Source organism: Anoplophora glabripennis, unplaced genomic scaffold (genome assembly GCF_000390285.2).
Source record: "Anoplophora glabripennis isolate ALB-LARVAE unplaced genomic scaffold, Agla_2.0 scaffold1559, whole genome shotgun sequence".
NCBI classification, from domain to species: domain Eukaryota; kingdom Metazoa; phylum Arthropoda; class Insecta; order Coleoptera; family Cerambycidae; genus Anoplophora; species Anoplophora glabripennis.
In genome coordinates, this window is record NW_019426049.1 from 9692 (window position 1) to 21713 (window position 12022).

The following is a 12022-nucleotide window of genomic DNA, read 5'->3' on the forward strand; positions in this document are numbered from 1 at the left end:
TGTCTGATCAGCCACATTTGAAGAATGGTCCGATTATACTTTGTTCATGTTGTGAATGCACATTTGTTTCTCAACAATTACTCCTGGATCTTCTGAACCTCAAAAAATGTGACAATTTTGTCGACTAACAAAATCATCAAGATGTAAATGAGCCTCATCACTGAAGATGATTTTGTTCAAAAAATCAGCATATTCAACAAACTCTCTTTGCTGTGCGTGGTCAGTAGGCTTCCGTTCTTGAGTCAATTGAATTTTTTAGTAATGAAGACGCAAATATATTTCATGAGAATACACTGTAGAGAGCTTCACAAAATTAAAATTCTTGACCACAGTGCCGAATTGATGTTCCTGGACTCGGCAACACACTTACAAACTGCTTGGATGTTTTGTGTTAAACGACTTGTTGAAGGACAGAGTGTTTAAGATTACTGATTGATCCAGTCTCCCTAAATTTTTTAATTAATCTCTTCACAGTTGATGAAGTTAAATCACTATTCCGACCAGAGTAGCTGCCAGACCTTCATTATTTTTAAAATATTGCTCAACAATGAAAATGTGTTGTTCTTTCCAGTAGCGTTTCATTTTTGATAACCTTTAACTGTCACGCTTTTTTTTTGTTGGCAACACTTTACCGTACAAATGGCGCAAAATTCAAATCTTGCGTGAATTTTGGGACACCCAATATATATAATGTACAGCTGAATAGTTCGGATTATGCTAATTTTGATATACAGGATGTTCCGAAATTCATGCAACAAAATTTGGTCATAGATTCTTAAGACACATTTAGGGGACCCGTATTTTTTCTTTTTGCCAACTGGCCCCCTGTTTCGGAGTTAACGNAAGGAATAAGGAAGAAGAAGTAGAAGAAGAAATTAACCTTAAAATAACCTCAAAAGATATTGGTTCTGTTGCATTTTATATAAGAATTGCAATAAAAATGAGTGAAGAGTCTTCACAGAATGGAGACCGAAATAACGTTGAGAGTCAATTATTAGAATTGGCTAAGTCTCAACCTGAAGGTATTTCCAATGACGACATAAAGGAACACATGAAAGATGTACCTTTGCCTGAAATCACTTTAATTATCAACAAATGTCTCAAGAATGGGTAATTTCAAGTTGCCATTTATTATTTACTTTCTATGTATACTTTTGGTTTCAGCACTTTTGATTTGTTTAAAACCAAAGACAAACTCTTTTATAAGTATAAAGACCCATCAAAAAAAACTACGAATAAGGGAGCAGACAGTGAAGAAAAAATTGTTTACAAGATTATAGAGGAAGCCGGGAACAAGGGCATTTGGATAAGAGATATCAGATTTAAGTCTAATCTTACCATGACACAATTAAATAAAGTACTTAAGAGTTTAGAAACGAAGAAAATTATTAAAGCTGTTAAGTCTGTCTCGGTAACGTTTTTATACTTTCTCGGTATGTATTATTATTATATTATGTTTTTTTCGTAGGCTAGTAAAAAAAAAGTTTATATGCTTTATGATTTGGAACCTGATAACTCAGTCACAGGAGGTGCTTGGTACCAAGACCAAGACTTTGAATCTGAATTTGTCGATGTCTTAAGTCAACAATGCCATCGGTTTCTAGTCCAAAAGTGGGAGGAAGCTAATAAAATGAGTGGTGGACCACTACTAGCAAGAAATAGAAGTTATGCCACTGCTAGTGATGTTCATAAGTTCATATCCGAATTAGGAATAAGCAAAGTCTCCTTGTCTATTGACGATATTGAGAGTATTTTATATACAGTCGTTTTGGATAATAATGCTGAGAGGATAGTAGCTACCAACGGATCATATCTTTACAGAGCAGTGAATCGTTTCTTGCCTTCGCCAGGGCTAGTGAAAACTACTTGTAGTGTATGTCCAGTTGCAAATCGTTGTGCAGATACTGGTCTTATTAATCCAAAAGTTTGTACTTATTTGGCAGATTGGCTTGCTAGTTAAATCAAATTTTCTTTTAATTTTTTTGTACCAGGTTATATTAGTGTATAATAGTAAAATATTTTAATTTTTTGATAAATGCCTTTTGGAAATTATGCATTTTATGAAGTTATAGTAAACAAAAATGTATATCAATAAATATATAAATATGTTGTTTTTGTTACTTTTTGGTTATATTACGACAGCCTATTTCGTTACTATGGCTAAATATCGCCACTAAGAGATAATTGTCTAGAATAATATTCATGCATGATTAACTTTATTAACTTATATTGCGTTTAAAAAAAAGGTTTAACAATAAGATTAATATGCATTCTGCAAAATCTGGGAGGTATTGGCAAAACTAAGCAACCAAGAGATGGTTCAGTTAATAGGGAAATGTAATTATAAGTTTTGTGAATGTGTTTTTTATTTCATATTCCTCCTTTACTGTATTTTGTATTTTATAATTGTATTTTGTTTTATGATGATCAACTTCAGGTTTTCTGTAGTATTTTGAAATATTTTAATTTAACCATTATTAGAAAATCAGTCTTTAAAGCCATCATATCCTGCAATTCTAAAGATATATGTATTTACACTATACAGGATGTAAATAAATGAGTGCGAAAAAATTCAAGGAAAAATGAGGTATGGGTATTTCGTATTTCATATAAAAAAATATAATTTGAACATCCCCTGTGAAGATACAACTGCTTTAAGAGGGTGCCAAAATAGTTTTTAACTTTTTTCTGAAATATCAAGAAAGTTACAGAAATGTAATTAGGTAGACATTTTCTATTATCGAGAAGGCACTGAACAATTACCTGATTTTCCCCTACAGTTGTAAAAGCTACCCCTAACACTGTTTCATATATATTTTTTTGTTATTTCTACCATCACTATCTTACTATTAATTTCAGATAGCCTGATTCATTTTAAACAACAAAGCCTTCTTGTAATTTTTTCTTGAAATTATCGATTTCTGAGCAAAAAATTTATTTAAAATCATTTATATGGCATGATTGTCATAGGCTAGAAAAACAAAGTTTAATAGCGATATGTATAAACCAAACTTTGTTTGTTAATAATTATATTGTAATTCCCATCACACGAATATGAAATTATATTTAAGCAGAATATATAAATTGTCACTATGACATTTTTATTATATTTACTTCTCGTCACTGGTTTCTATATTTAAAATACATTGCCACACATTTATTATTTTTTTTCATGTTAAAGCATTATTGTCTGTCAAAAAAATAGTCAAATATAACGCTTTGAGTTTATTAAAATTTATTTAGTTTTTACAAATTAAAATAATAAATGTCGCACACTGCTTCGCGAAAATACTGTGACGTATTATAGGTAATTATTGAAGAAATAATTTACATTGAATAGTGTTTAGGACCGCTGATTTTTTAAATATCCAGCACGCTACGTTTCGGTTTGTCTGTGCGCGCGCCTTTTTTCAACAATCACCTGCGTTGTGCGCTTGCGCGCTAGCAGTCAGTTTGGAAGCCGACAACGTTCGTCTGTCAGTTCCGTTTGAGTAAAGACGTTTTAACAAAATAAATTAATTAATTTGTGGAAATAGCGGCCAAACACGATTTTTTCGCAGTTAAGACGCTCTGTGTTGATTAGCTGTAAGTGTTATAGCATTTAAAGAACGAAACGAAGCCATACTTATATGAGAAAACAACGTTGATTTTCCCTCCAAATAGACCCATGCCTCACAATGCCTCTCTTAAAGAAAAAGGTGTTTGAAAAACAGTCGATACCGGATTTTCTTCGAGATGATGAAGAGGTTTTCTATTGCGAGATTACCAACGAGATATTCCGAGACTATGAGTAAGTTTTAATTCTCAATCAAAGATTTTATTTTGCTTTATATTCTAATAAAATTTCTCTTTCTTCCTATCATCTCTCTAACGGTTTATTTCACTGGCGACGACCTACGCCATGGTTTTATATTCTATACCTAATTGGCCTCTGATACCTAGTTAAATTTTCTGGGCCAACATTCAAATTGGGACAATTTTAGGTTATGTTAATTTTTCAAAATAAAAACTTACACTGTAAAAAAATCACATTCTTTACCTGGATGCTTTAAAATTTTTAGGGAGTTCTCTGAGAGGATGTTCTTATGTAATTCAATGGTTTGGACCTGTTCCATGACAGGAAAATCTAATTTGACCTATCAAGAGGCTTTAGAAAGCGAAGAAAATGCCAAACAGAGCCTGAAAGAATTTCCCATTGAACTGAGGATACCTATATTATTCCTTGCCAGTAAAACTCAAAGATCTTCTTTTGGAGATATGGCAGAAGATGTTTTCATGTATGCAAAAGACAGATATTTTATCGGAGAGAATTTAGAAACCTCCTTTACTGGGAACAAATGGAAAGACTCGCACGTTTTGCAAGTAATTGCTCCTACAGAGGAACAACTTGGGAGCATTAATAGAAATGGGTAAGTGTGTTGCAATTTTTAGATTTAAGTAACCATTAACCAAATAGTTCAGGAAACAATATTGCACAATATTTAATGGAGGTAATTGATAACATAACAGTTTTCATATATTAGTTATAATAAATATACCTTAGTTCTAAATATTCCTATAGAATTTTATGTATTTCATAAAATTTTATTTATCCCTTCTCTGCCTTGACCTTGCTTGGGATTTAAATAGCTTTACTTAGTTCAACTTACTAACATGGATCATTAATATCTTTTTATAATTTAGGTTTTAAACTCTGCTAGTCTCTATGTTATTTACCAGTATAAGTAAAAAAAATCATTGGCAACAATTTTTTGTAAATATATTTATTTACTGAATTACAAAGTGATAAATTTTCCTCCACATTTATAGAATATATGAAATATTTTAAATTTGAATGTGATCGGTTATACAAAATGAACTATGCATTTGTATAGTTTGTATTAGTTACAAATTAAGGATAATTTAGTAGATAATTTGATAAACCAAGAAATTATTTAATATTTTGAATAGGTCAGAAAAATTGTATTTATTGTTGGGTAATGCTAATTGACAAAATATGATTCAATATATTTATTATATTTTAATCATAAGACCAGTAAAATTTGTTTGTTTAATTCTTTAATAAATGTATATTTAATATTCAGGGTGTTTTCTAAGTACGTCATAATTTTAGAGCAAAATAAAACATTAATGCACCATGAATCTAAAGTAAGCTAAAGTGTAAACTTAAAAAAAATATTAAATTTAAATATCTAAAATACATAAATCACAGAATGTTTATCACTGAGTATTTTAGAAATTAGATAAATGCGTTTAGTTACCTGGTATTTCTAAGAAAAAAAAAACATTTTGTATTCAAAGACCAAGAAATTATTTTTTAAATTTTAAAATGAACATTTCTAAACATCAGAAACTTTGTCGTGACAATCAAATTAATAAACAGTAGTAATCTATATTATGCTAGTAAGCGGCAATACATAACTAAATTGATGGTCAAGCCATGTGCCGCTCTATGCTCATAATATACAACGCTTCTGACTGCCATAAAAACGTGCCATACACTCGACCAAGCAAATCGTCAAACTTACTTACACGCACAAACACAATGAAACGCAAAACCAACATCCCTCGGCAAAAAACTTGGATTGCTCACCGGCATGCCAGGTCGGCATTAGGGTACCATAGATAGGTATATAAATTGATTGATGGGAAACTATTTTAGATATAAGCCTGACACCTCAGTAAATGTTGAACGGTTATTTTCGTTTTTGAAATGGATATTTACCGATCGCTTTAGACGATTTTATGGTAAATTCCATTTGAAGTGTTTAGAGTAGAAAAATAGACACTGCCTCTTTTTGTTTCATACTATTATGCAAATACATATATATTCTTATAATTAAAGAGTGCAGTTAAGAAGGCAACGGATGTGTCACTTTTTGTTTGAATAAAATTACATAAAAGAGAACTCGGCTTACAATCAACCTTGTACCACATTGCAGCCACCCTAACATTTCCAATCTCACTTATTAAACACTTGAATAAATTGAAAATAACTCCAAAACTTATCAGTTTGCATAACAGTACTATAGAATTTTTTGGTACAAATATTAAAATTAAAAAAATTGGTGTAGAACTTTTCCTTTTGTTTATGCTTTTTTTTTTAGAATAATAAAATGTCTGCAAATTGTTTTTATTTGGAATTTTGATAATTATATTGTATTTAAAATTAGGAAAAAGCTTCAGAATTATTTTAGATTTATTCAACACTAAGGTAAACTTATCTTCATAAAATAGTTACTCCAAAATGACTTGTTTTTTGAAGGAAATGGTAGACATCTTTTTTCTGAAACATACCTTTAAGATTCAAATACATTCACTTAATTTCCCGAGTACTCAATGGCATAGAGATTCTGCATTCTTACTAATACTACCTTGCTTGCTACTGGTCGACATATTTGTATATTGCTGAATTTTTACTTTCACCTTCATGAGTCACATAGGTGTGTTAGTTATAAAAATACATATATAAATATTTAAAAATTTTAATAAATGAAAATGTACAATTGCATGTTTTTCCATAAATATGTTAAATATATGTGGAAAAAACAAATAGCAATTTTTTTCTTAAGATGTGATACCTACAGGGGTACAAGGCATACTCGGATCGTCTCGTCCATAGGCGATAGTAGTTTTTTATATTGAAATTTGATTATCTTCTCTGTTTATCTTTTCATTTCCTAATTTTCACATTTGTTTCCCTGTTTGCTTGTTTTACCACTTCTGAATTTGACATGTTGTTTGAATAAGAAGTAAGTTGAAGCTCGACATTTAGGTCTATAAATAAGGTAGGTGGTATTCACATCATTGCTGAGTGGTTCATTTAATATATATCTCATGTTGATACAGGATGCTTCATTTAAGAAATTGTAAAATTTCTCATCTGAACTATACCTATCAAAATAAATATTTAAACTTTTTCTGATTTATGCTGTGATGGGACAGTAAAAAAATATCGTATTTGTGAAAAGTTTTGTTGAGCTGAAAATACTATCAGCACTAAGATATCAAAAGTCATCTATACAAGAAATTCTATGTTGCAACTGCCATTTTGAATATGACTATTTACTCAGTGTGTAATATACCGATGTATGTTGTCAATAATAAACAGTTCCGATTATTTTCACAGAAATATGTAAGTGGCCATTACCCCAGATAGGAAAAATAATAAAATAGGTCATGTTTTGGCCTGTATCGTAATTTTTTCTTATGAACCAAATTTATTTTGCCCCTCTTCAGTGATAAATGACAGTACATATATGCTAAAGTTCATCTTTCACTTCCAACAAAGTGAGATACTGGTAATTTTATTTGAAATATTTAATGCAGTTAAATTATTTTTAAATTTCAGTCTAGGCATATAGCCTGTGGAGTAGTTGGTTTCCACAGTATTGTTAAATTGTTTCACAACCTGTTCAAATTTTAACATTTTTTTATCATTGGCACTTATAGTTAAGATCTGGGGTCACTTTGTAAACACTAAATGTAGAAAAAACGTTTACTCTTTGTATACTTTTCAATTGGCATAGTATATTATTGAGTTCTAAAGATAAAATCTGTTACTATATTCCTAATCGTTTCATATTAGGATCCTAATTTTCTCTGGACACACCATACCTATATCTTAGTACAGATATCCATCTATTTTTATCTTACAGCTTTTTCAAAATACCTTTTTTATAAACCAAATGTCACTGTAATGATGTCATCAAAATGTAAAAAAGTTTGTGGCCAAACTGTCGTTTGGTCACATGTATTGGTATGTAAAGAAATAAAGTATGAAACCAATTAATATTTTTTTATTTATTAATCCTAAATCAGAAAAAGTTTTATTCATTATTTCTTAACTGCATATAGAACATTAAAATAAACATATTTTTCAAATAACTTTGTATGAAGCCTAAGAGTAGAAAAACTGTTCAATTACAACGCAGTACTGCTACTATTTTCATAAGAAACCGTCATTTCGAAACACATACAAACTTTTTAAAGTAAAATTCCATATCTTTGCAACTATGTCGATCAGTTGGAGCATCGTGGATTGCATGGAATAATAGAACTTATTCAAGCACAATGCAGAACTGCTGCTATTTTCACTAGAAGTCCCCATTTCAAAATTCATCAGATTTCTCAGCATTTAGAGCAGCTAGAGCATTCTGGATTGCACGAAATAGAACTGCCTTAGCATAATGCAGAACTGTTGCCATTTTCTCTAGAACTCCCCTTTTCAAGTTCAATAAAAAGTCCAAAATTGAATTAAATTCAAAATCTCCCCAACTACAACAACTAAAGTGATGTGGTTAGCAAAAAATAGTAAAACCATTTGTACAAGTACAGAACCGCTGCTATTTTGACCAGAACTGCTGATTTTGAAATTCTTAAATATCTGGTAAATTAATTAAGTTCGATATATCTCCGAAACTTCAGCAGCTAGAGCGAAGCGGTTTGCATGAAATAGTAGAACTATTCTAATTTTTTGGAAAATCTACCCTTAACTAGACAGGGTGTTTGTAATTAATTTTTAATAAATTCCAACATTGGCTGGCCAACTTCACACACAGATCTGTCTTAATATTAGGTTTGTTTCTGCAGTTCTATCAAACTGTTTTTAAATTATCAGATATACTCGGTCACTTAAGTTGTCACATATTTTCAACGAGTTTAAGATAATAAACCAATTAGTCAAACATCTCTGATAGTTTCAAATCAGTCCTCAACTGCTGCAAAAACGAAGCTATTATCTCTTATAAGTTTTTGCATATAACATTATACTTGAACCTCATTTTGAAAAAAAAAAAAAAATTGTCATCTTGCAATATACTTACTAATTATTTATATTGTCACTTTTTCCTTATTTTATAGTTTTTATATAAAAATTAATTTGTAAGTTCATATTTTTCGTATGCCAACTTGAGAAAACTAAAAAGAAATACAGCTGATATAAGTACTGAATTCATTTCAATTTTTTGTTTGATTACCATGTTCGTCTTATTTCCTACATCACTTAATTTTTGGTATTTCAGCACAAATTCAGATCGCCATTACTGGCCCCCTGCAAACTTATTCAAATATGAGATAGAACACCTCGATGCTGATGATAATGACATCAGTGAAATTATGATAGTTGACTGCAACCAAATTCGAAGAAAGAAAGGTGTCTTTAATAGGGAGAAAAGCAAACTATTCTTAAAACAGTATGTTGAACAGGATGAAAAAGGCATGTTTGTGATAAAGACCCCTATTTTGGAGGACTTCGGCATCAATAAGATGAAATTTGATCAGATTTTTGATGGACCATTACCGAACTTCGACAAATCGAAGAGACTCGAGAAAATTCCTAACGGCAAAAAACAGAAACAAGAGACTTTGGCTAAGTACTTAATGAAAAATAATACAACTGTGACTAGCATCAACATTGAAAATAAATTAGATGCAAAACAGAAAAAGTATAATCTTTTGGAGCAAATGAAGAAGCGAGAGGAGGAGTTTAAGGTATGGAGGCAGATGAAGGAGGAAGAGAAATTAGCATTGAAGAAAAAACAAAAAGAGGAGAGTTTGAAGATAGCAAGTTACCTTAAAGAGTGGAATAAAATCAAAGATGACTTGGATTTAGAGGATCAAAAGGTAAATTTTTCTTAATTTTCAATATTGTAAGATAAATAATATATCCATTGATGTTTTTCTTCAAGAAACTACCTGTACCTATGCCAGTTAAATCCAAAGTACCAGACAAATATTTTGGGGACATGCTGATGGTCATGGAATTTGTGGAGACCTTCTCCAAGCTACTTTCCACTAAAGATTTCTTTCCCTCTGGTTTCACACTCGAAATCATGGAGAGGGCTTTAATTGAAAAGGAGGTGGCGGGACCGTTAACTGATATCATTCAGATGTTCTTGACAGCACTTTTCAATCTACAAGATGAGGAATCTACCCAATATAGAACTTCTATTGAAAACACAACAGGTAAGTGCTGGTTCTTCTAGAATTTTCTTTAGGCGACCCTTATATATAGAGCAAAACTGTAGAATTTTTTTTTAAATCTCTTATCTTTCCCAAAATAGCTGAATTTGATATTTCCAAATCCCTAATATTTAGATATCAAAGAAGAAGAACTACCTGACAATCTCAGCTTGACAGAAGCAACCCGTCTCGCCACACTTGCCTCCAGTTGGAGTAACAAGTACCAAGGGCTCCCCCTAGGCCGTCTTCCCCTCTATTCTGTCACTGTTTCTGAAATATTGAGACTACACCTGCTCTCTTCTGGTGCCCGCATCAACGACACAGGTGCTAAATGGCGTTATGCCCAACGTGGCGGTTATACCAGTGAGGATGATCCAGGGCTGCACCTACGTCTCCACCAGCCTCATATACTCAAAGCTTTAGCTTTTCATAATGTAGTTCAGCTTCCAATAAGCGACAAATTGCAGATCTTGGCCTGTTTGACCAATCAGCTGCTGACATATGCTGATGTACGGGACATAGTAGAAGAGAGATTAGAAAAGATTAAGCAGTTGAAAATGGACCTGAAAGTGGCTCAAGCAGCTGAGAGGAAAAAGGAACAGGAATATGCCACGGGCAAATGGAAGCTTCAAAAGGAAATGAAGGACAGGCCGGAGGCACGGAAGGAGGCTGTTGAGAAGCTGAAGAAAGAGGCGGATAAAAGACGAGCAGAGAATGCGAGGAAAGCAGACAAATTGATGAAAGCAATTTGTGATTTACAGAATGTAATGGGGTGAGTCTGCTTTTGCTTAAAACTATTTGCATTTCAGATTTAATTGGTCTTCTTCACTAGTAAGTTATCCTTATTTTTACCGCAAATAACGTTTAAATTGATGAAAAAACAAAAAATTTTTGAAATTTTTGTTTTTTTTTTTGTTTTTTTGGACATTGAAGAAAACAAAATCCAATTGTTTCCAGCACGATTAGGCTTTTCCGTCCTATGCTTCTGTTCATCAACTTTTAATTAAACTAAAACTAATTTGATGACCCAAACCAGATTTTGAACCCAATTCATACCGTTTTTTGAGACAAATTTCTAATTAATTTTTGTGCAGTCTGTAATAACTTAAAAAATAGTTTTTTTCAAAACTACCCTTTTTCTTCTCTGATTTTAATCATGATTATGAAGTGTTTAAGTTCAAAAAATGTGCCCCTTTAATTTTTTACCCTTTTAATAATTACCCCTTTTTTCCTGTTTTTTAAAATTTGTGTAAAAGTTGAAAAAAAGCAAATTTTTTCAAAAAGTTGCGGCAGCATGTTATAGGAAATTTATTCCAGTTTTCAAAACTACCCTTCAATTCTCTGTATGATCATTTGTCGCCGAGATATCGATGATTGAAGACAAAAGGATCCTTTTCCATTAAAAGTCTGATATTACAATGAAAAATGGTCATATTGAAATTTAAAAAAAAAGAAATTGAAGCTGAATAAACAAGCTATCTGGCTCATGCAATGGCTTAGCTGAAAAAAATTTTTCCAAGTCCGTGGACTTTTTTTCGCGCTATTTCTTAGAATTGTGAGATTACATGAGACTTCTCCAATGTCAATTTGCTTAAAATACTTTAATTTTCTGTAGTATTCTCTCATCTTTACTACTCTCCCTCTGTTTGGTCTCCATATTATGACGGTTTAAAATTAGACTATATATGGCAAAAATTGTTAAAGTATATATAAAAAAATTGCTTTTATCTCGGAAAGATTTGGTTTTTTAAATTAATATACCATTTTTATGCAAAATTAGTGAAGTTCTAATTATTTTTGGTTGAAATTGAAGATATAAAGCAAAGTAAAAAAATTACGTATACTCCGCCAGTATGAATACTATTTTAAAATTCTGATCCTAAAAAACATTGCTGAAATTTTCAACTTCATTGGTGTTATGGTTGTCAAAATATTGCCAAAATTAAAGAAGTTTTTATTATAACTGTTAGAGGTATATTTGACTTGATCACCCTACTTTGGCCTTTAGAATCTCCCAGTAATTGAACACCCTGAATGAAGTGTTTATTATTCAAAGCGA

The 12022-nt window shown here is 31.4% G+C and overlaps 2 protein-coding genes across 3 annotated transcripts in view; both read left to right on the forward strand.

Annotated features, from left to right (window-relative positions):
• The first annotated feature begins 875 nt into the window (after positions 1 to 875).
• On the forward strand, positions 876 to 2357 carry LOC108916099 (probable DNA-directed RNA polymerase III subunit RPC6). The gene is made up of 3 exons (XM_018722298.1): positions 876 to 1110; positions 1165 to 1411; positions 1469 to 2357. Exons 1-3 carry the CDS (start codon positions 941 to 943, stop codon positions 1958 to 1960), a joined length of 909 nt encoding a protein of 302 aa, XP_018577814.1. The 5' UTR covers positions 876 to 940; the 3' UTR covers positions 1961 to 2357.
• A 1120-nt stretch (positions 2358 to 3477) lies between these two features.
• Positions 3478 to 12022, forward strand: part of LOC108916100 (bromodomain adjacent to zinc finger domain protein 1A) — a 32384-nt gene continuing 23839 nt past the window's right edge. The window contains exons 1-5 of one of the 2 annotated variants that reach the window (XM_018722299.1): positions 3478 to 3790; positions 4062 to 4409; positions 9024 to 9624; positions 9690 to 9966; positions 10099 to 10735. In XM_018722299.1, the coding sequence (XP_018577815.1) occupies positions 3678 to 3790; positions 4062 to 4409; positions 9024 to 9624; positions 9690 to 9966; positions 10099 to 10735 (1976 nt within the window). In that variant the 5' untranslated portion in view covers positions 3478 to 3677. The remainder of the gene's footprint in view (positions 3791 to 4061; positions 4410 to 9023; positions 9625 to 9689; positions 9967 to 10098; positions 10736 to 12022) is intronic. The other variant, XM_018722300.1, reaches the window with a different exon arrangement.